This window comes from Polyodon spathula, chromosome 10 (genome assembly GCF_017654505.1).
Source record: "Polyodon spathula isolate WHYD16114869_AA chromosome 10, ASM1765450v1, whole genome shotgun sequence".
Lineage (NCBI taxonomy): Eukaryota > Metazoa > Chordata > Actinopteri > Acipenseriformes > Polyodontidae > Polyodon > Polyodon spathula.
Genome location: NC_054543.1, coordinates 10,272,271 through 10,300,158, shown reverse-complemented (window position 1 = coordinate 10,300,158; position 27,888 = coordinate 10,272,271). Strand labels below are relative to the sequence as shown.

Below are 27,888 nucleotides of genomic sequence, written 5' to 3'. Positions count from 1 at the left end.
TTTGTGACGATTTGAAATGGACATAAACCGCGCGTACGGTACACTTAATATAGTTACAAAATACAGTGATAGATACAGCTGTAGCGTTGGTCTGTTAATTTTTGAACACCATTTGTTTGCGCCTCTTGACAAATTAATGAATAACAATAATCAGGAACAACTGTCTTTCATAGGGTGTGACGTCGGTAGCACGGCTCGACTCTGCAGTGGAAAAACCCAGGCTCCCCTTAACCGCCCCGTGAGGGCTCAGTGCGTCCCTGGCACAGCTCAGTTGTACAGTGGAAAAGAGGCATTACACACAGACATGCAAACACACAGACAAGCCTGCACAATACACAGGTTCCTCACTCTCTCTCTCCAGGTCGCTCCCATGACAGTGTGACCTCACATACCTGCGGGGTTAACTCTCTGGATGATTTCACAGCAGCCTGGATCCCCTCCACGGTGCTCTTATTAGCTGTTCCAACAGCTGCAGCCTTCTCTGCTGTTCCTCCAAGTTTGGCAGCATGATGTTCGAAGTAGGCGGCTCGCTCATCAAACACCTGAAGTAAAAACAGAAACAAGAAAAATAAATAAATAAATACATACATACATACTTACTTAGGCTTTAGAATTTTTAGATAACCATTATAAATTGTGCTTTCTGAATGATAATGCTAAACTTACAACCTTTTTGTAAAATGGAATGTCAATGAATAAATCAAAACCCATTTTAAATTCCACTGCTTTACAAATGTTCTGGTATTTTTTGTACAGTTAATATTTTATTCTAGGCCACATCTGACCTCTTCCCTATTTGGAGCTCCAGGGGGCGCTGTGGCAGCCACAGCCAGCAGTTTAATTGGGGTGGTGGTGTCACTGAAGATATCCGAAACCTCCTGGGTCATTGCTTCCTGCATCTTTGACTTCAAGTCCTTTAAAAGAGAATAATGGAGAGATAAAATTACACTGAAAAAGAGATGAGAGATGTGGAAACTGAGTTAATCTAACATTTGAGTGGAAAATAACAATGATAAATAAGAAATTGGTATTTTAAATGACATATTAACCTGTGCTGTAACACTTATATGCCATCTATTCTCATTGTGTTTAAAAATAACGTGTCTGTTGCACTGCAGATTTATTTATTTAAATGTTTTCTGAACATCCAACATAGAGATTACCAAAAGTAATTGATGTTTTTAGCAGGTTTATTGATGATGTAAAATGCTGAGAAGTTTTGAAGCATCCCAGCCAGTTGGGGGAGCACTTGTTCCTAATTGAAACAAAGTGATGCAACAGTTTCTTACTTTTAGGGATTCCTGGAGCTGAGCTGCAACAGCCCGCGCCTGTGGACTCTCTCCCTCCCCACGCGCTGCCAGCTCAGCCAGGTGTGCACTTAACTGCTCCACTCGATCACACTTGCCAAGAAGCTCCTGCCGGTAAGGGCCCAGCATGGCGTTGGCAAGGCGACGGCCCTCGGCCACCAGCCCCCGCATTGCAGCCTGGCCTGAAACAGCACAAACAGACCCATGTTTCAGTTCTTAAACTTTCCTGCAGGGGTGGGGGAGGCAAAGAGGCTCTTTAGAAATCCTGATTCTTGTAGCCTCTTTTTTTAAAAAAATTGTCCCAGGACAGATGTTCCATAATATTACCCTTTCAGTAGAATTCATGAATGTCACACTGTAACCTACTACACTGACTTGAGTGTTTATTTATGCCAAATTAATCAAATCCACTAGTGTACAATGGCATCAAGGAACGATGAGCCTTAACACTCAGTGGCGTGCTGTCTACGTGAGCAACACATGTATTGCATGCCCTATAGCTCACAAAAAAAAATAATATACAACATATACACTAATAATAATAATAAATACGTATAGGTTGGCATGCAAGGAGAATCATATTGTCCGTGTCTGGCATGTCAACACATGCAATGCCCACAGTTGCATCTCGTTGCCTGGGCAACGCCACACTGTGCGGCAGAGCTCTGCTCTGGCCGCTCACTGGAAAACATAGCGAAGGTATGCAATTGAAGGAATGAATCGTCCTGACGGAACAGAGCTAGCAGGCCAACTCACAGCTGCCACCTGGTGGGGCACAGGTCACATGCGGAAAACAGTAGGAAAAAAAAACGACAACTGAAACTGAAGTTAGAGAGCATGTACAAGAAAGCAGTGAAGGAGTTGAATTAAACTGTTTCAGTGAAGCGGTGTACAAGTGAGAGTGGATCAGGAGACAAAGTGGATGCGGAGACAAACAAGCTATTCTGCTGGCTGTGGCTACTTTTCGTTAACGAGAAGAGTGTGTGGAATAAGGTTGGATACCACAGCTTAAACAAATTTACACAATACCAACAAACGTCATGAAACTAGCCAGCAACATCTAACAGCTACGAACATTTGGACAAACTTGCATTGATCTGCACAATGAAAGTCCATCAGAATCATGACCAGATTTCTACAGTTTAGTCACAGAGGAGTTTCAATTTCAGTAGAAAATGAATGTAAGCACATGTCTTTTATATTCCCAGTGCACATTAGAAAATGTTTTTATGCCATGTAAAAAGTTGTTGCATGCCTTGCTAATAAAGTCACGACACACCACTGCTTGCATTAGATCATCTCCTGTCCTGTGGGTGTTTAAGAATAACCTCAGGGGCTACAAATGCTCTGCCATTTCCTATGTAACACATTAAAAGATGTTAAATGAAAAAAAAAAAAAAACTTTGGTGCTTCTACTAATCCCACGAACCATCTGCCAATGAGATGTTAACACATGTTACTGATCTATTTGTCCTTCACAACAACATCACAATCTGAAGTTACATTTTAGCTTTCCAAGACTGTTGATACTGACAACCGAGAAACTCTGAACTTTCAACTTGTATTATATACACACCACACACACATCATCTGTACTGCAGAGCCTGGAACGCTTAATATAACTGTGTACTTTATAAATGTAGTCAACTGAGCTGGACCATGTGTTGAACAACAGGGAGAATAATGCTCATTTATTCTTTTGTTCAATTTACCTTGCCAACACCTGGAGCAAGCACATTACAACTAGTAATGTATGTGATCTATATAGCTGAATTTCCCATGTCAAGTCACATTTTTAGCTGACATCAGCTTTCCAGGTTCTTAAGAATGATACAGATGGCCCACATTTTTGGGCAATCTAAGATGTCCACCTACCTATTTTCAGATGACATTTTTTTCCAAATTCGGGTGAATTTTTTTTTTTTTAAAAAAGCATTCACCCGAATTTGGAAAAAAATGTCATCTGATGTGGACATCTTAGATTGTCCAAAAATGTGGGTAAGGTAAATAACAATAAATAAAAAGCTGTGAGAGTTTCACAATGTCTTAATGATGGCAGGTGAGCCACACTCACCCACACCACGGTCATCAATGTTAGGGTTGTCTATCCAGCGCTGGGCCTGCTCAATCTTGCCCTCCAGGTTAACGGCTGCCTTCACGGGCCTACTGTTGGCCACAGCTCTGTTTGTCTTGGACTGCAGGTTCTGCAGGGTGGTGGCAATCTGCTTGGCTAAGGCCCTGGCTTCAGGAGTGTCACCTTTTCCCCTGAAGAAAGCAAGTCATTAATATCTGGACAGAGCCCTATAACCTACAACACAGGTCTTAAGCTACAGCTAGTAAGAAATCCTTCAGAAAGAGACAGATTTCATTAATACGGTGTATAATTTTTATGTGCACAGCTTAACACTATATGTGGTCACTAACTAAAAACATAAATGCATTATGGCCTAAAGAAAAAGTAAACTATCTATCTATAACTATACATTCAGTTACATTTTTTAAAACTATTATGTAGATAAACAGGCCTACAGTTTACCATACAGCCATACCTGAGGATAATTGCAGCTAAATAAATTGCTTCATTTCTCAAACAATGTGTGTGAAATGCTACGTGTGTCTGAAAATCTCCTTTTCAAAACTAAGTCTAAGCGTGACTGAAAAACCACATATAGCTGGACATAAGTGAAATGACTTTAAAATAACAATACTTGAATTTGAATTGGTGGTTGAATGGTTTACGTACTGCTTTCTCAAGTCAGAGAGCTTGGCTGTTAAAGCAGCGATCTCCCCAAGGGAACGCAGAATGTCTTCCCTCTCCTTGGGGTCCTCACACAGGTCTGCAATCTTCTTCGCTTCAGACATGATTCCACGGATGTGCTCCTCCCCCTCTGGGCCCCCATAGGGATCTGCAAGCCAGTTCTGTTCAAACAGGCAAAGATCAGCAACACCAGGACTATCTGCAACTTAATTTATATTGTTTACTGCAATTAAAACCATGTACTGACATTCCATCATTGTCTAATTTAAAAGTAAATAATTAAAGCATAAAAAAAAAATATACCCAAGATATAGTGAAAAGCACCCCACGTTTCAACAGACAATGACAATACTCCAGAAACACAGTATATATGTGTTGAAATAAAAGCTTATTGCATCTTAACACAGGTTTTGAATAACAGCATACTATAGAAAAGGAAATTAACCAGTTACAAAGCAGCTCTGTGTTTTGACTGATCCCACTCATTTGTAGTTTTCTGGATATACCTGGCTACTGTATCATGGGAGATATCAAACATTAAAATCAGTAGTTTCTACACTACCTGTGCAGCATCAATGTTCTTGGCAAGGGCCTGTCTGGAATTGGTCATGGCCTCCAGTTTCCGGGCAGCATTTTCTACCTTTGATGACAGCAGATCCAGGCCCTGAGAGACCTGCTGAGCCTTCTGCATGGCTACAGGGTTGGCACCCTGACCTCTGTTTTCAGAAAGGAAGATATATACATTTATTACTGAAGGCAAACTAATAGAACAAGAGGTGTATGTTATAATAAGCAAGTGTGTGACCCTATAGACTATTTGAAAGCCAAGCTCCAAATTTTTTTTTTTTCTGCTGCATAAACATTTATACACAATCCCCTTCTAAACAGAAGTACACACCCTCGCACATTATAAATTGCATCATGAAAATGCTAAGCTACACATAGCAAAGACCACTGAAATAGAGTATTTCACAACCAAGAAGTTAAAAGAACACATTTATGCTCCTCTGTTTACTGTAGCTGTGCTGTACCTGGCACGCAGTTCAGACACTTGGTCGGTCATCTGGCCCAGAGTTTTAGCAGTTCCCAGGATGTCTCTCCTTTCTTTGCCAGCGCACAACTCTCCAACTTTACCAGCCTCATCTAGTATCTGCCGGATGGCTTGTTCTCCAGCATCACCTGGAACACCACATGTAGACATGTACTTCAGTGATAGCTACACAGTAAAGAGATGACATGCTTCTGAGTAGATAACACTGGGGGAAATGCAAGCCTTTTAAATAGCAAGGTCTTGAATTGTATATTAAAAATAAATAAAGTACTGTACTGCTTCCTCTCTGTATATGGCATGAAAATGCAGATCCTATTTTTGCATAAGTAAACTTGTAAAGAAAATCTAACTTTTGTTGTATCGTTTAACCTAAAACACATTTTGCAAATAAGAGATTGAGCAGGTACTGTAGCTCCAATATTACCTGACTGTGCATTGGGGTCTCTCAGCCAGCCTTTCGCCTGACTTATCTTCGAGTCAATAAGTGCCAAAGCTCTCTTCATCGCTTCAGAGTCCTTTGATAGAAAGGAAAGTTAAGTGATCGAAAAAACGCCAAGCTTTTGTAGTTTGGTTATTAGATGGTGATTCACTTTAATAAAAAGATGCATTGTTTTTAACATTCATTATGAACTTTTGAAAAAAAAGGAAATATAAATTTGTTAACATTATTCACTGGAAAGCATCTGTATTATGAAAAATTCTAATCTCAGGAAAGTCAATTTCCAGAGTGTAATTAAGCACTATATGACAGCAGTACAGTACACAGCCTTCACATGCAAAAGAACACTCAGACATACACTACTGTGTTAGTCTATTTTGCATTAAAGTATACCTTTTACAAAGATCATGCTATATTTTTTGTGTATATCCCAATAATACAAAATAATCCTTATGTACAAGAAGATTCCCCTTTTAGTAAATATAGATTACCAATGACAATAACAAATAAACTTAAATCATCCCTACATTTGTGTACAATGTTTTGCAATAGAAAATTTACCATCAGGAACCTGACAATAGAATTATTATTAAATGGTCAAAGAAACAAGAGCACCAACACACTGCAACAAACTATGGCCCCCTGTCTCTACACTGGAGTCTTGCCTGTTCTGTGAAGCTGCTGGTATTTGGATGAAAAGAAAGATTCCCTGAAAAAAATTCCTTCTTTATAATTGTGCATTATAAACTGGATAAGATATATGGATTTGCCTGCATGTTAATAAAATATTACTAAAGGCGCAGAAACAAATTAAGATAAAAACTACAAGACAGATTTTTTTTACTTTTCAAAATGGTTGTAACACTAGTTCTATGAAGATTACTTTTAGAATGCTATAAAAAGCATAGGAGTATAACCCACTCCCGCTCTACACAGCAACACATTCAGTTAGGGAAGTAAAGGTTAAGTGCATGAATTAACATCAAACAGTGTGTGACTAAGCTGTTCAAGAGGCATGTCTTTTTTTGGTAAAATGTTAGTTCTGGTTTGGCTTTGTCATGCTTCCTCTAACTGTCATATTTTCTGATCTAATATTGATCAGATCGGTTTGTTACATATTTATGTCAGCAAATTTATTTTTATGTTGTACTGATGTATTACAACGTGAGGCTGCACACAGCCAATAGGTGGCGAACTGCCTAAGAGCACACACAAGGCACTACAATGCTAAACTCCCTGTGCTCATATCTAATTGACTATGTGAAGCACAATTTAGACAAGTACAATATATGGTCTGATGATGCATTCATGTATGTTTGAACTGTAATAGCCCAAGAAGGACAAGTTGGAAATCAAAGGAGTTACAGGAGAGAAAAGGGGTTTAAAGTAAAAACTCCCTCCTCAGCAGCTGCATGTGAATTATATAGGAAATGAATATCTGTGTAGAGGTGTGAATGTTGACAGGCACAGTACAACTTGTGGGTTATTTCCAGTATAATTAAAGGGGAGTGACAAATACTCTGACTCTCAGCTTGTGATTTGTAATAAAATATTGCTGAGTAAAATTGAACTCCTCCCTCCTTCCAAGTTAGCCCTTTGGCTTTAGAGAAATATAAATGATTAAGATAGAAAAAAATCCACCACATGACATTCAGACAGCATAACTGTGCTACAGCAGAATATAAACAGGAGAGGCAATACTTTAGGCACAGTTTCTTTTGGAGGAATCAGTCTCTCACCATCATAATCTGACACACTGATTTGTTTTCTGCATTTCAAAATACAGCATCGTTATTATATTCACAATGCTGCATTGAACCTTGGGGTAAAAGCCATTACTCACCCACACAGCCTAGGTAATTAATACTAACAGCACACACAAAAGCAACTGCATGGCACAAAACTGTCTGCACACTGCACACAGATATAGCAGACATGCTGCTGCACGAGAAGACGAAAGGGAGAAAAGGCAGGCTTACCTTCTACAGGGGAGAAAACGATGGAAAAGAAAAGAAAGAACAAAAAATAGATGTTCAACTAGTTAACAAACAAAAAGGTGGCCAAGAAAAAGTATATTAGGGGCATAGCTAAAAAGAAGTGACATGGGAAAAGAAACAAACATACTTCATGCTAAGCAGCAAAAGAGTGATAAAGGGAAACGGATAGTTATCTATACCCCCATTGACACTAAACGACTGGACACCTAGTTCATCTCAATTATAATTCCTCAATACAGGAAGGACATTTTCTGGACTATCAGCCCTTATTAAATAACCAAATAAAAATGACAACCTGTAGCAAACCATAAGATAATGTTGCTGACCCTCTGATGCTACAAGGCAAAGACACCCTCTTGCTGTTGCAGTCTCATCGGAGAACAGGGAGAGGAGCAGTTTGAAATACTGATGTGTTTTAAAGATGGGCTCCTCAAACAACCTACTTTGTTAGCCCAGGCATCTTCGTCCCAGGAGGTGAGCTGCAGCACGCGGATGATCTCATTGATCTCAGTGCTCATCTTCTCCACGGTGAAGTTGCGGTTCTTCAGAGCCTCCTCAACCCCCTGGCTTTTGGAACTTTTCGTTGTCACAAAGATTTTAATAGCTGTGAAAGTCGAAGCAGTAATGAAAACAGGACGGTAAACATGTCTAGCACAACAGGTTTATTTGTATTTCTTTTCTATTAAAAAAGTGCAGCACATTATACATTTCATAATAAAATATGACTTGTTTAAATCTGTGCAGTCAGGTTGATTCAAAATCTTGTTGATTGCCCAATTTGTATCAGTAGTAGTTCTTGGAATATATCAAAGGTTTCAGACTGGAATTGGCTTGCGTAGGGAGCTGCTCGGTCACCTGAGATTAGCACTGGCAGGAGCTCTTTCACAGTGTTCATGGAGTTCACCAGCATCACTCGGTGTTCCTGATGGGTGAGCTCCTGCTGGCGCTCGTCAATCATTTTTGCCATTTTTGTCATTCCTGGAGAGAAAAAAAAAGGAGCTCATTCTTAGAAGTGATGTCTATTCATGGTCAACACTAGACTTATTGAGAAACCTGTGGAATGACAAAACACATTGCATGACTCACCTCTATCATTTTTCTTAATTTAATCTTTCTCCCGATTCTACATTGCTATTGCAATAAAGTAAAAGTAAAGCAAGAATAGAAGCTAGCTCATCAACTATATTAAGAAGAAAACCAGCAATGTTGTACAACACATTCTTTCTGATCACCAGCAAATATCTGCTGATTAAACTGAAACATCTCCTTGCCAGTTTAGTTTAGAAAGCAGAATAGTTTTATTTAAAATATTTGAAATGGCAGTTCTAGCTATTAAGACAGGCAGCGGAGGAAACTCTCACCTGGTCCCAAGTTTTTTGTGTATGTTACTAAATCTTCCATGCTCTCCACCACTTCAGCCACGGTCAGGTATTCCAGAATGCCTCTGCAGACACGAATGATTTTCCGAACCTACAGAAACAAAAATGAAAATCATGCAATGAAAACAGCCAACACAACAGAAGATAGCAAGGTAAACATTTGTTTTTAAGTGTAGTGAACTTATTTAAAAAGGTACATTTTTAAAAGATGTATAGCAACGATTTGGTAGAGTTAACCAAATCCAATAAAAAAAATAAAAAAATACCAGAAGTACCCGGTATCACTTTTAATTTTAACAGTAATATTTTCTTCCCATAAAAAGTGAAAATTAAGCAATTTCAGGAACCAATGTTTTATGACTTAAAAATCAGGTTTTACAGCACGGATCCTGAACCAAGGTTAGTGCTAAAATCTGTAAATGATTCAAAACTTACCCATTACATCCATACATTACTGGCAGTTTTAACAAGACTTACACTGCAGTTTAGCATTTCAACTGTGCTCTACTGCCAGTATTTCCTTATGTCATTATCTGTTATGTATTGATGCATAGGTGACTCATTCACCTGACAATTGAATATTTTCACTAAAGACCGGCAGCTTGATTTGAGTAGATCGATATTGATTGAAAGTCAAGCAGACAGTCAATATGAAAGTGGTGTACAAGTGAGCTCAGTCCAGTTTGATCCACACCTTATAAAACCACTAAGAACAAATATCACTTTTATAATGGCTATCACTGGAGGCTTTCATCAGAATGAATAACCCTCTTACTGCCCCCTTTTGTCACTTCAGAGCAACAGGACTATGTCTGCTTGTGATACATAAAGATGATGTATCAGCAATGAAATGCAACATCAGGTGTGGAGTACCCAGCGCCTTTCAGAAACAGAAGAATCCATCATGTACTATACACATGATATGTATTATACTTCTCCAAGTGAAAAAAAAAAAAAATGCACAGAATAAATGAATGGACCTCCATTACTATCCCTATGATCCAATATGAAGGTGCACTAACCTCAAATAGCAATGCATTTTCAAGTAGGAGATTGAAATTAAGCTAATCCTAGCCTTGTCTTGCTTAATATGGTGCATTTGAAAACTTTTCCTAAAGGGGCTTCCTCAATAACAAACAAGAAGATCTGCACAGACTCTTATTGTAATTATAGTCACATGAGTACAGGCAACCATTTGCTCCCAGAAACTGAACTCTAACGAAATCTAGCTTCACATGTATTTACTTATACAGGCATATCAGCTCTCACCCACTTGTTCCTTTTCAATGTTCATTCACCACAGTGACACATCATGTTTGGGTTCTATTTGCCACTCAGTGACTCGACACTTTGTTTCCATGTAGATTTTATCTGTCGATCTGTCGTGGCCTACAGTAGAACGTTCGCCTCACTTTTACATGCATACACAACTTGTTTGCCTAACTTTTTGCAAATCAATCTTTCTCGAAAAATTCCAATAATTTTGACTGGTTGAAAAATACACCACATTTCATTTTATGGAAAATCGCCTGTACCTCAGCCTCATCGAAAGTCAAAAGCAAGTCTGAAGTCCCTGAGAGAATTCCCCTGGATCCGTCAATGAGGTAATCACGAGCGGGCACAGAGTAGGGATCTGCTTTCAGCATGTGGGCAGCCTGGACCAGCTTAGTACAGGCATTCTCAACCCTGTAAATAGAAAGTATTTTGAACTCCAGTATTGCAACAGAATTTAATACATCTTGCTCTAACATTACACATAAAACAGCAAGACATTTTGACTGTGTAGCTTTTTTCAGGAACAGCCAATACAGCATAGAAAATAATGTAGTATATACTGAAAAAGGGGCAAGTAGCCCAAAGAGCCATGCTCACAGTCTCATTCAATTGCTTTTTGTATTTCAAAAGTACACACCCGACTAGTTCATTTCTGTTTATTTAATGGTAGTTCACCAAGCAGCTAGGAAATTGATTATTTAAGCCGTTTAAATTTTATTTTAACAAATGCATGGTTTTAAAACATCACAGATGCAAATACAGTGCACACCTGGTAAGACAAAGGGCTAGGTTTGACTGTATTCCTTGAATTATTGCTCACTTTATTCTATTTTCAAGTAATTAATGTGACCAGTCAACAGAGGTTGTTTTAACAAGTTGTTGCTACCCTATGTACTGGCCACTTGCAACATTGCTGTTGCAGACTTGCAGGTTCAATGCAGACAACCAAATGTGCTAGCTATGAAACCAGTCCATTTTTATCACCTTTCATTAAGCCAGCATGCAAAGTTCAGTTGTACAGAGGAATTAAAATGTTGCTTTTAGGGCTGAGGCAGCCTTATTTTAGGATTAGTACCCCTCGTCTATGACTGTGGATATTAGTACCCCTCTCATCTATTACTGTGGAGTCTCAGGATTATTATTTTTAGAGACGGAGCCACTCTACAGAGCACAGAGTACAAACTGATGGCAGAGCAACAGTGTCAGATGATGCTGCCAAATGTGTCAGCTTAAAAGACAATGCATAAACTCAGTATAGTCAATATGTATCACCTAAAAACTTTTTATACATTCTACAGGCCAGCAGTGATTATCCTTCAGTGTCCCAGTCAGATATCTTGTAAACAAAATTCCGTTCTCCTATGAGAAGAGTCAGCAGAAAGCCAGTACAAGTCAGTGCTGATTAGAAACAAGACCATCAGCCAACAAGACTTTCCCCTATTGAAAAAAAAAAAACTAAACAAAAAAAAAGTTTTATATATTGAAATTCAAAAAAACACCTGACTTCGTATTTAATAACAGCAAATGTCCATCTGAAAATGGTTAGGAAAGCAATTACAAAAAAAATTATAATGGCTAAATAAAGGCCATTGTGTTATTAAGTAGTTAAATGATATCCAATTGTATGCAGATACACATAATAATCTTGCATGCAAAAAAAGTGTTAAAAGCTTCAGAAGCATTAAACCTGAAACTAAGTCAAGTGGCTTTTTCATTGTAAAATTGAATAAAGGGATTTTATTTGAACACAAAAGTTGCAGTAATCTAAAAGTGCTATCAGTTTATATTGACTCAGCCCCACTTAAGCAAATAGTTTTTATACAGCACAATTTCATACAGTCCCGCAGCAAGTTCAAACACGTTTTTGTCCAGAAAGTACACACAGTGAACAAGTAAAGACTTGGTATTACAGTTCAACGGCCTGTACACTCAAACGGTGCTTTCATAAACTAAAGCCATCTGGCAGGAAATACTATGCTAACAAAGCCATGACCTGAATTATCAGGCAGTTGTTATTATTATATTTAATGCTCTAGAGGGAACACATTAGCATAGGACCTACCTAAAGTTATTAATAATCCAGTTTATGTGCTGCTAGAAAACACAGTACATAAAGCTACAGCTGTTTGCAATCATCTAAAAGCAACAGACTAACTTACCATAGCAGTGCTGAAAGAATGGTGTACATGACATAGATAGAGAATCCACCGAGCGCTGGTTTGGAGCAAGTAAATCAATTTAGCAAATGCTTAAAAACATTTTTCAATGTTAAATCTGCATCACAAGAAAGTGAAGCAGCGGAGCATCAAGTTTGATGGAGAAGAGCCTGTAATTGGTTAATTTGGGAATCACAAATCCTTTTACATGAAGACACATTCTCCAAAACAGGCTAAAGGCAACTTTCCAACTAAGGAACAACTAATGAATGCAAATGGTAATATACAAGATCAGTTAGTCCACAGCTATCAACAGTTGCAACTCCCAGATGACTTCTACCAAATTCTAACACTGCAACAGCTGACTAACAAGCTGCCAAGAAAAGCTGTGGTACCGAGGAGGCAATTACGTCTTCAGAAATAGACGGAAATATCTTGAGGAGTAAAACGAGTAACCTGGGTCGAACACAAACAAAATCCTTTCCTGGATCAAGAAAGATCTAGTGTGAAGTATATTAAACCACCACTCTGATTACAGAAACCTTTTCAAAGCTACACTACTCATTACATTATTGAGCTTGAAAATGCGCTGAAGGATGGTCCAGTACTTACTTAATAAAAGCTGGTGGCATGTCTCTTTTCATAAGCTGGTCCTCTGTTGTTTGAACAGTCTCTTTCCCAACCTGAATAAAAGAAGAAAGCATACGATAAATAAAACGGCAAACAAATTATATGTAGTTCAAATGCATATATGGTACACATGGATGCGATTAATCTTCCAGTAGAATATACAAAGTAGTTCAGTTCACAGTATAATAAAGCTCTGTGCTTACAATTGCAGGTTCTGAGAGCGTACCAAAATACTAGAGAGGGAATGCATTGGCATTTTAACGTTGTGTTTGTCACAGTCAAGTGGAACTAGGATGTACTTGCATTTCCTAGCCTCTTCAATTAGGGTCACCACTGAAAATATGTAATGTGTACAAATACATATTACAATAACCATGTCCATCTTTCATACTGGTGAACCCAATACCTGCCTGGAGTTTTTACACATCTCCACACTTTTACCTTAGCCTCCTATAGGTCACAGCACTGTTATGCCTGTCATTACTATAGCCTGTATCTACAAAGTTGTCCACCAAGAAAACGTTTGCTTCCCTAAAGGAGTTCAAATCAACCTGCTCTCAGAGAATGAAAATCACTCAGTGTTTCCTCTACTAATCTACTAAATACACTGCGTTTTTTTTTTGTGTTTTTTTTTTTTTTTTTTATTTAGCAAACCCCTCAATTAAACAGCTTATCTTTTGAATAATGGCCAAATACATCTTAAATGTGATAACCGCAGAACTGTTAGCGAGATAAATAATGTAAAAATAGGTGCAGAAGAAACGTTTCATATAAAATGCTTTTCAAATTGGAGAGAGACAACTGAAAAATGCAGTGATCACCAAAAAAGCACCTCACATGTTACAGTACCTGTGAATTTGTTTTGCAAACCCCCCCATTTTTAAAAGTATGTAAAACCCCAATCTGCTATACGGTCTATTTATTCACAGTGGCTTGCACTGACAGGCTTTCTCTCAAAACCACATGGCAATAATACATCTAAGACCTGCAATCACGTTAAATTATAATACTGTAAATGTATTGCTACACGAAACCACCTTCGACTGTCACATATTCATCCAGTTAATTAAATAATTGGTGTATTGTACTCATTACGCTGGAGCCAATAATTAAAATTCACCAAGTAGCAAGTTTTAAAAATGTAATTCAACAATATGCAAGGACTGTGTTACTTCCTTTGAACACAAATTGGTGCGCACTCTTGACAGAGATGAATTTGCCGCAGCAGAATTCACACTAGCAATATCAGTCGCCAACTCTCCTCCCCCCCTCCTGACAAGTGACCCACGGCACAGGTCTGCATGTAACCGAGTCCAGGGAAAGGTTGACAACTTGCATGTTACAAGTAGCTGCATTCCAGAGAGTTAAAATTAGCGGGTGCACCTGCTGCTGGTGAACACCCCCGAAGAGGAAGTGAGGCTTAGCCACTGTGGGTTTTCACTGTCAGGCCGACTGCCAGCAACAGAGGCAGCCTCTCCAAGAGCCACACATTGAGGGAGTTCTGTATTCCATACGAACTCCCGTGTGATAAGCAATGCAAACTGGGTAGCACCCTGGTTTATACAGCTCTGCCAGACCTGCTGCTATCAAACAAAGCCAGCCAAAGCCCCATCCACCAGAAAGCTCAATTGCTTGGTATTAGAGTGCAATAACTGATGAGAAATTTTGTTCAATGCGCTCATTCAGCTGATATTTCCTGTAATATCATAGCGCGTCCCCAGCGAGAGCTGTCAAACTAAAAGGAATTCCACAATAAGCAACACAGAAATGTAGAACTCTGGCAAGAAAAAAATGCTCACCAGATATTATAAAAAAAAATACTAATAAAAAAAATAATACCTGGGGGAGTGTGTGAAATGACAATGAAATGCCTATCCTCTGGGTGGGGTAGCATCCTCCCTCTCGGATGGGCCTTATATTCTCATATCACACACTACCCCATGCCGCATTCTACATTTACCATTATTCATGGGCAAGACATTTACGTATCGGGAGTGTTATACAGTGCATACGCATTTAAAAGGTAAAAATGTTAAACTAAAAGTTTGAAAAACCTTTTATACACATTTCCAGGACGCCCTTTAAATGAGGCCTCAGGCTCAATGGGTAAATGTCCTGGTTAAATATATAAATAAATAAATGAATGGGAGTCAACTAGTATGGTGAGGCACTGTCTAATAATAGACCTGTCCTTATCTTTAACACTTCAGTGTCTCAATATCAAACACTCCTGGCTGGCTTAGCACAGAGCATGTTGTAACTAATCTGAACAATTATTTATAGAGGGAGGTGCCATTATTAACTACATATAGACAGCAGCCATTTACTGAACAAGCTTGCAAACCAAGGCCAGAAGCTTTGTTATGGCATGTCTGCGGTTTTACTAAAACACTTTTCTTATACTCCCTGCACTTCTGCGCTTGGCTAAGCTGGGACTAGAAGTATTTTTCACAACTCACAAAAGACGCCAGAAATAAATGTGCTTTCTTTTCACTCCCTTTAGAAGGGTGGCCAAAGGGCATTGTAACTGTTAACAGAACTCAAGGATTGTAATAAAGGCAATTCTAAACAGAATGACAAGAAAGTAAGGCAATTATGTTTCTGATGGCAAATCAGTGTACTGAGTCAGTTAAACAACCAGACTCCCAAAATGCAACATATTTAGCATGTATACCAAGAACTATAAAGCAAGGCAGCAGTGGAGACATACTTAGTTTTCTGTCCCCTATGTGGAAAAGTTTACACTGCTTTCCCAAATGCCAGACAGATTAAAGAATGAGTGGCCCATTCTGAACACTGTTCTTATGCCTGTGTAACAGCCGTTGATTTTTTCATTATGAGTTTCTGCCATTGCATGACACACTAATAAAAGAAATACATCAAAGCATCAGCATTAAAAGCATTAGTTACCAATTTTACAAACTGTATCTAGTTAGAGCGAAGTTTACAAAAAAGGTGGGCTTGATCACTGCTTCTTTCAAACCACAAAAACAAGTTTTTTACTGCACCCTATGAGTCCAGAAGAGTCTACCTGCCTGTAACACAACAATTTACAGCTGCATAAATTTAATGACAAAAGTGGCTATTTCCATATTATTACTCAATGTAACTAAAAATATACCAGGTTTTTGTACACCACTGTATTGTACAAAAAAAGTCAAACTAAATTTAGAACAAAGCAGAATTAAATGTAAATGACAATGCACACGTATTTGAAGTCAAACAGATCATTTTAAAACAGACAGAAATGTTCTTCAGAAAAAACAGCAAGGAGTTCCTGCTGTTTATCATGTTTTTCATTTTCCCCAAAGTTTTTTAAACGATAACAAACACATTCACTGGCATGTGCTGTGGATAACCTGTGACCATATGTTATGGCAAGTTGCCAAGTCTGACATCTAGACTTATCACTTAGCTTGGTGCCCTCTTTGCAACAAAAATAGTTGGAAAAATATATTTGTGGTGAACAGTGCAAGTCTGCAGCAAACCCAAGCTCTTTTCTTCCAGCAGTGAACAAGCAAATATACAAAAAATGACTGAGTTCCTCATTCACAGCGCCTGATGTAAAAAATCTCTCTGTGCTTGGCTGAAAGCGGATGCTTTCACAAGTCTGTATAATGGCATTTCTAAAAGGTTACATTACACAGGCCAAATGTAAAAGACTCCAAGTGCCTCCCATTTAAGGCAGCTCTTAGAATTAACGAGTCCATAAAAGGTTCTTGCACAGGCAGAATGGGGGGGGGGGGGGGGGGGGGGAGGATCACTACTTGGTGGTAGTAGGTGCAGAAGAAATGCTGTACAGGGTCAAATGGTAACAGACGCCCGGTCATGTCCTGTAACTGTTGAAAACGTAGCCAAGCAGCTAGTAATTAACAACAGTTTGCCACAAGAGTATACGTACCATTGTTCTGGCAAAGCTGCACTTGTATTGCTAACTCTTAACCCTTGTCATTTCATGGTGCTGCTCTTATTTTAGTAACATGGATCCTCACATGCCTTATTTCATATAAAGCAAAAAGGTAATAACAGCGTAAAAGAAATATAGAATAAAGTCTTCAGAATTCTGCTTCGGAAAATACAGAGATAGGTTCAGAAGGAAGACGGAGGAATTTTAAAACACTTCAAGATATGAATCTGAATTATCATCAGATTCTACCAATAATAAAAGTGCAAATCCAACAGTAAAAGCGACAGAATGGAATAACTGCTGCACAATAGTTTCCTAGTGTATCTCAATTTCATTGACTTCCTTGAAGCTTTGCCCCTTTGTTATGCATGGTAACGCAATGTTGCCCAGATACAAGAATGAATAATTTACAATATACAGTATTACACTGTAGTTTTCACTTCATAGATTAACTAGAGACTCTTTGCCTTGGCATTCTCAGCTTGCTTACTTTTCCCCATAGTGACGATTCAATGATATATTATTCAAAAAGCATTGGTCTCATAGTAAATAAACAAAGCAATAACCACAGCAGGGCACTGATGGCACTAGCCTGTGTACTTTTAGGGATCCTCAAGGAAAGCAGAAGTACCGTATTGCTTTGAAATTAATTTTTAAAACAGTGTAACAGACACCAAGAAATTACATTTTGCCAATGTAATTGTACGTAGTCATTGTAGTTTTAATTCTACTATTTAAATAACTGTGCTGCATTGGAATATCCTAAAATAAATATTTATTTAATTGTGGCTACTTAGATAATAATAATAATAATAATAATAATAATAATAATAATAATAATAATAATAATAAGTCAGAAGACTTGGCCCAGCTTGACTAAGGCCTGGCTGGAGGGTTAGAATTGTACAGACTAAATGAAAGTCAGGATTTTAGAAGCTGTTCCTCCAAAACTCTGTGGGTTGACCCATGAAATGATCAAAGACAAACATATTCTCTGAATGCCCCGTGCGCAAACACTGAGAATTTTTTTTAAAACTGGCAAGAGGTTAAAAATAAAAAAAACAAAAACACATTAAAATAATAATAAATCATCAGTCACAGAGACCATTTGTACTGATCGTAGACACACACTTGCTGCCTTCACAGTAGATTTGTTTTATGTCATTTCTCCACAGACGAAACAGAGAACGCTTAAAAGGGGAATGATACAAGGAACACTTACAGAAGGGAGATCCATTTCACACATCCGGACATGGAGACAGACAAACAGGCAGTGTCTCTCCAGCCCAGTGCCAGTCTGATGCCGCCCAAGGTTAGTTTATGGCTCAGTCTACATAAAAAGCAAGTGAAGGACCCGAGTTTCCAAACCAAGGCTGTTTATTATGTCACACTTTTGCAGGAACCAGGTTTCCAAACCAAGGATGTTTATGATGTCACTCTTGCAGGAACCAGGTTTCCAAACCAAGGCTGTTTATGATGTCACACTCTTGCAGGAACCAGGTTTCCAAAACAAGGCTGTTTATTATGTCAGACTTGTGCAGGAACAAAGTTTCCAAACCAAGGCAGTTTATTTTTCCTTTCAGCTGCTGTCACGACGATATACTATAGACTAGCTGAAGTCTATCACGACAGCCAAGGTAAAGAACTCAACATGGCTCCCTGATGACTGTAAAAACTTTGTGTCCCTGGAGGGCCTGACATAGAAGGAAAGTGCTGTGTTACACACACAGCCACAGAGTGTGGTTTTCAGTACTTTATGCACATTTACTGAACTACTATACCATTTTCTTCTCAAAACAATTAATCTGAATAAATTATTCTACCTGGTGCATGTGATTTTGTAAGAGGCTGCTTTGCTTTTAGAAGAGGCCCAGAACTAGATTACCCTTCTTGTTCAAATTAATGAATTAATAAATAATACTGCATCATCCCTCCCAGACTCCTGCTGGCTGCTACTCAGACTTTAACAGCTACAGGCTTCCTCACAGCCAGTGCCTATCAATGTCCACTCCAGGGTTAACAGCAAGCATTTCAGACTCCTCACTGAAGACACGGTCCACAGTATTTTCCTCCAAAGTAGGGAATTGCTTACCTCATTAAATGAGGCAAACACACATCGTCCGCTGGCTTCAAATCCAAGACTGGCTAAGTTCAGATCTGTATGCTCCCAGCACAGCCGGAAATCTCAATTACCAGTTTTAATTCAGTTACAGTCACTCCTATTAGAAGGAACTAAATACAGCCATAAGTTAAATTATCGATCAATTTGAAATCCATTAAAACACTTATAGGACTGTTGTTGGCTTTACCAAATTCAATCTAAAAACAGATTTTGAAAAAACTAAAAACTTTGTAAACAGAGCCTGATGATTTACTACATACACACACAAACATATATTATATTATACAGTACTCTTTGTATTCCTTTGTATTATCACTTGTAAAAGACATTAGGATGTTGCCAACCAGACCGGTTTAAAGTTGATTACATTTACTTCAGTCTTGTTTTCCCTGACCTCATTTTACACACAATCCTGCAGTATATAGTATCCAACTGTGATATAGTAGTTTACATTGAAATCCTAATATGCTGGTAACTAACTACTCAAGCGTGTCCGCCATAATGCTGGTTAATGTGGTAAACACCAATAAACGACAAAGAGAGTAGGGCTGCCTAGCCATCAATGTCATGACATTAAAAGTCAATTATCATCTTGCAAAACTAGAACAATCATTTCTGTATATTTCTACACTATGAAATTTTCGACCACACTAAATATTTTGAGCAAAAACAAACCAGGGGATCCTAAAACTGCAAGACAAGAAACAGACACTGACCTTTGAGTCAACAGGCAAAGGTCATCCTTTAACTTAATAAAATTAAAAGATTTTTTCTCTGCCTTTGATTAAGTATTACAGTCAGCAAAAATGGTGCACTTATCATAATAGGTTTACTGGAAATGTGCAGTAGACACTAATCTCAACATGTTTCTTAGTGTTCATTAATGGTGGGAGTTGTGGTTATAAAGGAGTGCAATAAAGGGAAGAGAAACAGCAGAGGCTTCCTGGACACGTAGTTTCCCCAAACTGTGGTCCGCGGACCACTTGCGTTCTGTTCGTAAACTCCAAGTCCGCAAACAGTTTTCACTGTTCAAACAAAAAAAGAAGAAACTAACCTGGCTGCCTCAGCCCGTTCGCTCCACAAAGTAGTGCACAGCATTCTATATTCCGAACTCTGTGGGAATGACTAAATTAAAACAAACAATATCAAATATGTGCCACAGTGTACCCTATTATTTCCATATAGTTTTTGGAGAGGTTAGCTGCATATACTAATAGAAGTTAATGTGAAACAAAAAGCTGCTATATTTGTTGCTTGACTTGTTAACTGTACTGCAGTGTCAATGAATGACTTCAGCTCCATGCTACTATACGGGTTTATTCAGTCAGGTTTAAAATCTCACTAAACTATGTGCCAAAAGGAAATTCTCTTAACACTACTTCTGGAAATAATGTGCACAGTTTGTTCTTGAGGTCGTCATATCTAACCAAAATGCTATAAATCCTATCGACTCTGTGCCACCAATCCCGTTTCAATTACACATCATAGCCAACCAGAACTTGGATGCAACATCCTGTACACTCTCCAATCATTTTTTAAAATTTTTGTATTTGGTTCCCACCCACCTCATCTTCGTATTCCAATGTATTTTTTATATGTACAGAGTGAAGTGAGTGTAGTAAGTTGCATTAGAAATGGATAGATTTCCAGCACTTGTATTTAAATGTACTGAATCCGAGAACGACCCAAAGTCCAGAGCATCATTTATCAGGAGGTTTTGTCAAACGAAACCCTTAAACCTGCAAAACAGATGACATTTAACTAAAAAGCATTCAGAACGTAAAAACAAAATAATGTTTTTAATCAAAAGAAACTTTGCCATCAGCAACTTTCAGCAGCTTAATGAACTGCTAGCGAAGATTCAAGCCCAGGACTCTCAATTAGTTAGGTACGTTATATAAATACTTTACTTTCTAGATGTACTTCTACATATACACATAAAAATGAGTTTCAAAATGCTGTTGTGAAAACATGCATGGTGGTCCATGGGAAAAATTCAAAACGCCAAGGTGGTCCTTTCATTGAAAAAGGCTGGGAATCACTGGTCTAGAGCAATACTGGATATGGTTATTTACAACAGCTAACATCAGCAATTAAAGAAAAAAAATAGTGTCACACAATATTTTTCAGTGATCAAGTCATTTTTGTCTTGTTTAAATAAGAATTCCTACCCTTTTGTAAATGTATTTATTTATGTATTTATTTATTTATTTAAAATGTAAAACAAAATCTACAATCTTCCAAGCGTAAAATATGTATGCATTGATCCCAACCAAACTGAGGGGGGTGTAAAAATGTATATCTCAAAATGTGTGGCGTTTAAAACACAGCAGCACATTCTCAGCTAGCATAACAGGAGTCTTCTTCTCCCTACAAGGAAGCGTTTTAAGTCCTGTGTCTCTGCCGGAGGCAGAATGTATCCAGGCTGTTTTCTGCTTGCTACCAGACGGGGCTGATTACATTAACGAAAACCTTCAAACTGAAGCCAATGCAGACTTTACATGATCAGCTGACACACCAGCGCTACTTCAAGATGGTTCAAGTGTCCGGCTATGTGATAACAAAATGATTCTCAAGCATACCCAGTGATTTACTAGTGCAACAGGAAACCCATACAGTTACATTAGAATCTGGCACTCACAAAAGTTGAAAAGGAAATGCATACATTCTTAAAACTACTCCATACAAAAACAGTTTACTAACAAGTGTCTTAACCATCAGCAAATTACAACTGTTGCCCTTAAACTGAATACAAAAGATTTCATTGGCGTTACTGTATTTACGCACTGTGGCAAATGAAGCTACAAAAAACCTGGAATACATCAAACTGCTCCATGCGAGTCTTCCTTCCATACCTGCACTGGATTTACTCACTGCTGTATGACATCATTGTTTTACCTACACACATGACGACTACAAGTTGTGCCACACCCTTTTTTATGTAGTAGTTAAGTGCATTGCACAGATAATGTTCTACATCCTGTTTCTACCGTTCCTTTGAAGGACTGCCTTCCCTGGTTGCCAGAACAGTAAATAGTGCAGGATTTAGTTCCTCAGAATGCACTGTCGGTACCGATTTTGTGTGTAATGGGCAGTGTTCTGGGATGCACTGCTGTCATGGGCTATGTCGACGAGATGAGGTTAAAGCTCTATAAATCATGAAGGAAGAGAAATATGAAATTGGCTGCATAGAGACATTTTACTGTATTCAGTCTTTTTTCATCCTAGTATAACATTTTGAGGTAGGCTGTGCTACAACTGCCGCTGTGCTTACCAAACATTCAATACCCATCTGTTGCCAAATTCTTTCCTGTTGGGGTTTATAAAAGGTCAGTGAAATATTCCAAAATGAACCTCAACCTCTATCTGCAATTGTTTTTTTCTTACAGTATCACAGAAAGGGAACAGGGTCACTACTTAATCTTTCTTAAAATAAATAAATACAATAAATGCAAGCTTCATCTCCATAAGTGGTTTAGTTTTCATGTTTTTTTAGGCATGTAAACTAAAACCCAAGTATGGTTTGTGGGTCCACGCTGTAGTACACTTAATAAACTACTGAATTTGTTTGGTCCTGCTATAAATGAAGTTTAAAATCTGACAAATCCCACTAGTCGTATATTTAGTTCTAGTTTTCAGAATTTCATTAGGTGGGCTATTGCAATGATTAGAGTTTCTCTCTCAAATAAATTGCTCCTTCCAAATACCAGTATGAGTAAGCCAGTTTCAGGTGAGATATGCTGGGACAAGTGCATGCAGTTCAGAGCACACTTGACTGCTCAAATTCCTGGCACCTATTTGTTTTTCAATAATAAGCTTGCAGGAGAGTTCTGAAACCTAGTACTGGGTAAAGGACGAACGGGAGTTGCTATCTCTATTTTGTATTTAAGTTTGAATTCGGAGTAAACCAGAACACCATTTAGAAACTTGCTCAGAAGCAGATTTCCAGATTACAAAAGACAACTGTTCAGTTATCATGCTTCCAGTAAAGCATCTGAATAATTCAAATACACAGGAAGCAATTCCAAAATTCCCAAATCAATAGAAAAAAAAAAAAAACACCCACCAGTAACCATGGTCACAAGCACGTTTGAACATTGAACATGTTCATTGACAGATTACAATGTCTATTGTACTAGAAGTCTATTTTTCCAAATGATGTCCTCTGAAGCATCATTAGACTCTCATCCACACAATATGCTTTATTGTAAAGCACTTTTAAGAAAAAAACAGACAGGACTTCATGACTTCTGGCCAAATGCCCAGTGAAACATCTGTTAGACTGCAGTATTCTCTCAAAACCTCCCTTACTAATTTCACAATCTTCACCTTCAGATTCTACAAAGAATGCCTCTTTGACAAGCTTTATTGTTTCAATGTTTGCATTATTATTATTATTATTATTATTATTATTATTATTATTATTAAAATTTCACTTCAACTGCTTTTTAGGCCAAACAAAATATGTACTGGAGTGCTTTTTGGAGTTGAAAAATTGTACTGGGAAAATTGAACTCCTAAACATAAAACATGTATGTAAGCAAGCATTTAAACTAAATCTATATGAACCATTCAGCTATTGTTTTTAAATGTATAACCAATAACTAGGTTTTAACCAAATTGTAATTGTTATAAACTCTACTTAATATATTCTGTGCTTGGTACAGTATAAAACCATTGTAGACAATAACAATCACATTATAGTCTACGCCAAAACAAATGACAATAGGGTATTCTTTTTCTAGAACAACGCTAAAGTAGTTTTTAATTGACTAATTGCACACAGAAAAGCCTTTTCAAGTGTTAGTACTGTACTTAAATTTCATGGGCGGCACTCAAATTGCCGCCCCAAATACGTAGCTCTTCATTTGTTTATTCTTGTTTTACATGTGTATATCGTCTTGCATGTCTATGTGTTACTCCTTAAGTCAAGAGGCATTGATAGTACCGCTTAAATAAGGTTACAAGAGACAGCCACCTCCCAGAAATTCCATGTTCCTGTTTTGGAAAACGTGCCCTTTTTTTCTCTCTCTCTCTGTAATCAGGTTTTCTTTTGTTGTTTTTTGTTACGAAATACTGTATAGTAAAATCCATAGTAGTCTACTTATCTTTTGTCTTGTTACATTTATAAAACGATGCAATCTGTAACTTCTTCCCAGCTGATATAGTAAACTATGTATTTGTTAGCACAGAAACACAAATAAAAAGGATTGACTAAATTTAATTAAAAAAAAATACATTCCGTGTAAAGCTATTGAAAAAAATGAAAGTAAATTGTTGAATGAGCATCGTGCTGTTCACCTACATGTCAAACGGTACTTAAGTATTACCTCAATAACCATCACACAACAAGAGCACATTTTCTTCTTTCAGTCTGGCTGACATTACGAATCAATTTATAACTTGTACAGCAGCTGCCTACATTCTAAAAGTTTAATTGGGAAAGTCTCCGCTTGTTTAATTGGACAACCAAAACACATGCACTAATTATGTTCACCATTTATAGAGACAGTGAGTATGGAAAAGAGTTGACAGGGCTAGGGAGTAAGTAGAATGAAATTCGAGGCGTTTATAATTTGGACTAACCCATGCACTTCACTCACACTCTTTTGCCCGTTTGACTTTGCTCGGGAGTAGGACTCACCCTGACGAGGTTGCTGACAGCCGCCTGCACTGCAGCTACGGGTGCAGTTAGGTCTGGGATTGCTTTACCGTCTACCTCCCCTTCTTCATGCATAATCACCAAGTGGGATATCTGCTGAGCCACTGGCTCCAGGATACTCTCTATCGTCTTTGTATGGAAAACCGGCATCTTGAAAACTTTAAATCCCCTTCCGAGAAAAAAAACACTTTTACGCTGCTTTTACCCTATGTTTTGTTATGTTTAAAGCGGAAAAAACAAACCGCCTTTCCGGGACAGTTCACTTTAAGACAAAACTACAAGCCTCAATGCCCCTCCAACTAGCAACTGGGAGAATCACCGCAAGAGCTTCAAACGGTGGAGCAACCGAGTGTTGTTACCGCAACTTAGCGCCCTCTGTCCAATAGATGGAATACCGTCTGTACGTAACCCTTACTTTTATTGGTGAATTGCAATGCCATTCATAACAAGAGACAAACCTACACGACACCGCCTTAATCGTGTTTGTTAGAGAGGTGAGCTCTTCCCAAATTACGTCATGCATTCTGTTGCCCTTACAAGGAGAATGTTGGACCTGGAGTTCAGAACTCAGAATTCCATTGCGCTGGAAGGAATGAATTACAGCAAGCCATCTCAGAAGGCAACAAAGTACTGCATGCCAAGTGGCGACCCCAGCAGGATAGCCTGTAATTAACCAGGGGGGTCTAATCAATCTGTAACACTAGCCTACCAACAGTTTTGTTTTTCAGAATTTTAAAAGCACTTCCTTTCTTGGAATGCTTCTTATTACAATGTAGGTGTGAGCTTTATATATGAATTATGTATGTGAAAAGAGCAGTAGGAGATATACTTTATACCAATTACTATATGATAGTAAAGGATTGTGTTGGCAAAATATTTTGGTATAGGTACACGTAATTGTGTACTATACATAACTAAAGGATATGCCGGTACATTGTTTCATCATTGTGATTAGTATTGTTCGAGTGCAATACAATAACATTTAATTATTTGTTCATATGGGATCATTTACATGGATAATGGTTGATAACATGTAGATTTTTTTGTGGAAAATAAATGAAGGAGTGAAACAATGCGCATACTGTTTTTTTGTAATGATCTGTACTTTGCATTTCTCTGTATTTGCAATGTATTAATGAGCAGCAGTTATTTGACCCCCATGCATTAGAATAAAGGTCACAAGGTGTGATTTCCTCCCTGCCCATGTGTCACTGAATTATCATTCCACCTTCATAATCCAGTATGTTTACTTCAGCTAGTTTCTTAATGTCCCTTTTGGCTTTCCATAGAGCTTTCTGGCTAGCTTCAGGTTTTTTTTTTTTTTTTTTTTTTAAGAAAGGGACAAATAAGGTTTCATCTCCCTTTCGAAATTAAACGCTGAAGCACTCTCATGTTACATCTCTATCTGCCTCGGAGTTTTAATCACTGTTTGTTTCCCTCTACAGTGTGCCCCATGAATCTCTCAAAATCACTCTGATAAAGGAATTTACCAGCATCAAAGCAGGAGGTAGATTGGAAGAGATGGCTGGCAATTAATACTATTAGGGAAATAGACTTTATAATTAAACAAAATGTGACAGCACCTATAGGTGATCTTTGACCTTAGTGTAACATCTGGTTGCATATTTGATTGTAAATGACATACAGAAGTGTTGGCAACCCAGATTAAACCCACAATTACCCACTGGTTTCATTGGTGCAAATAGAATGGTGGAAAAAATGTACCTACATAACTATGGGACATAGTAATGGTTATTAAAAAAACACATTTTTTGAGACAACTGAAGAAAATGTTTATTTATGGGCTTTTAAGTAGATTCCTACTGAAAAAAGTAGATTTTAAAACATATACAATTGAAACATAGGTTTCATAAGGCCTTGCAAATGGCCAGCCATTATATTAAATCTCAGAAAATATATAGGTTGTGATATACATGCTAACAATTCAATACGAAGCCAGCTGTTCTCAATGACATCTTCTATAGAATATTTTACGCTATGTGGACAGCCTCCAGACTGAATTTTAAGAGTACTGAGCTGTGCACAAAAAACAAAAACAAAAAAAAAAGTGTTGCTTGCTTGCTGCGACTCACAAAAAAAAAAGCAGCCCTCCTTAAAACTCTAAATTAAGATAGAAACACATTAGACTACATTTTCCTGAAGTATGAAGACACCAGAGTGTAACACAAACAATGCAATTTAACCAGTATCCGCAAGAGATTTCAAAACTGCAGCCCACTACCAAATAAGGAAGTGTGCATGTAGAAAGACTCAAGAAAGACATCCCAGAACAAACAGAATGTAAATTCCAGAGGGTTCATGAACACAGGGCTTGCAGAGCTAGTACAGATTACAGTTGAAAAATGTATTATACATCTAGAAATGTTGTTTAAAAAGAAAAAGGAAAAGAAAAAAGTTGAATGTAGCTTTTTATGTACCTTTTTATGGGTTTTTTATGGTTATGGAAAGAGTGCCTCTTATATAAGAGAACAAGGGATACTGTCCTGTCAAAAGAATGAGAAATTGTGTCACTAAATAATGGTTTATTAGTAATTCACCAATACCTGACAAAATAAGCATTGAAATATAAGTAGATTAGATACAACAAATATGCCTGGATCAATTATGAACTGGGAATATAGTATTAGCTACCAGTGTGCCACTGATTGCAATAGCATTCATTAATATAAATGTATTTTTAACCATTACAGTACTGTTCTATGCTGTACTGTACATGTACCCAACATTGTAATACTTAACAAAAGTAAGATAGCTGTAACTGTACACATTGCAGTGATCTTTTTTTTTAAATTTCAGAACAGTTCTTTACAGCAACCTACAGGTAAGCCTTGATGAATGTTAGGAAAGAGTGTGGATGTCTTTGATTTACTAGCCTGCATAAGTCTATTTTAAAATTGTGCAATCTGACTGAGTATAATGTAACTCACTGTTGGTGCTTTTCCAACAGCTGAAATAAAAAATACTGACATATGCTTTCTATTGTGCACCCCCAGTCAAACTACCCAATATAAATATCTTTGTCTCTTGAGTTAGCAGTCTGACACTGGGGAGCTAATAAATATAAAATATAACCATCAAGTGTTTCTATCTTACCACAATCATTGGACCACAATAGGTTAGATTTAGAGGTGCTGTTAACCAAACAAAAGGCTGATTTCCTGTTTCTCACAATATAGATGCACAG

At 37.8% G+C, this 27,888-nt stretch overlaps 1 protein-coding gene across 2 annotated transcripts in view; it reads right to left on the bottom strand.

Moving 5' to 3' along the window:
• LOC121321810 (vinculin) overlaps positions 1-25,025 on the bottom strand; it is a 33,879-nt gene extending 8,854 nt beyond the window's left edge. The window contains exons 1-14 of one of the 2 annotated variants that reach the window (XM_041261025.1): positions 24,666-25,025; positions 12,975-13,045; positions 10,467-10,617; positions 8,914-9,022; positions 8,408-8,530; positions 7,996-8,156; positions 5,541-5,631; positions 5,097-5,244; positions 4,628-4,781; positions 4,051-4,226; positions 3,382-3,572; positions 1,290-1,489; positions 786-914; positions 393-542 (exon numbers count right to left, since the gene is read on the bottom strand). In XM_041261025.1, coding sequence (XP_041116959.1) covers positions 393-542; positions 786-914; positions 1,290-1,489; positions 3,382-3,572; positions 4,051-4,226; positions 4,628-4,781; positions 5,097-5,244; positions 5,541-5,631; positions 7,996-8,156; positions 8,408-8,530; positions 8,914-9,022; positions 10,467-10,617; positions 12,975-13,045; positions 24,666-24,833 — 2,022 coding nt within the window. In that variant the 5' untranslated portion in view covers positions 24,834-25,025. The remainder of the gene's footprint in view (positions 1-392; positions 543-785; positions 915-1,289; positions 1,490-3,381; positions 3,573-4,050; positions 4,227-4,627; positions 4,782-5,096; positions 5,245-5,540; positions 5,632-7,995; positions 8,157-8,407; positions 8,531-8,913; positions 9,023-10,466; positions 10,618-12,974; positions 13,046-24,665) is intronic. The other variant, XM_041261024.1, reaches the window with a different exon arrangement.
• Between the last annotated feature and the right edge of the window lie 2,863 nt (positions 25,026-27,888).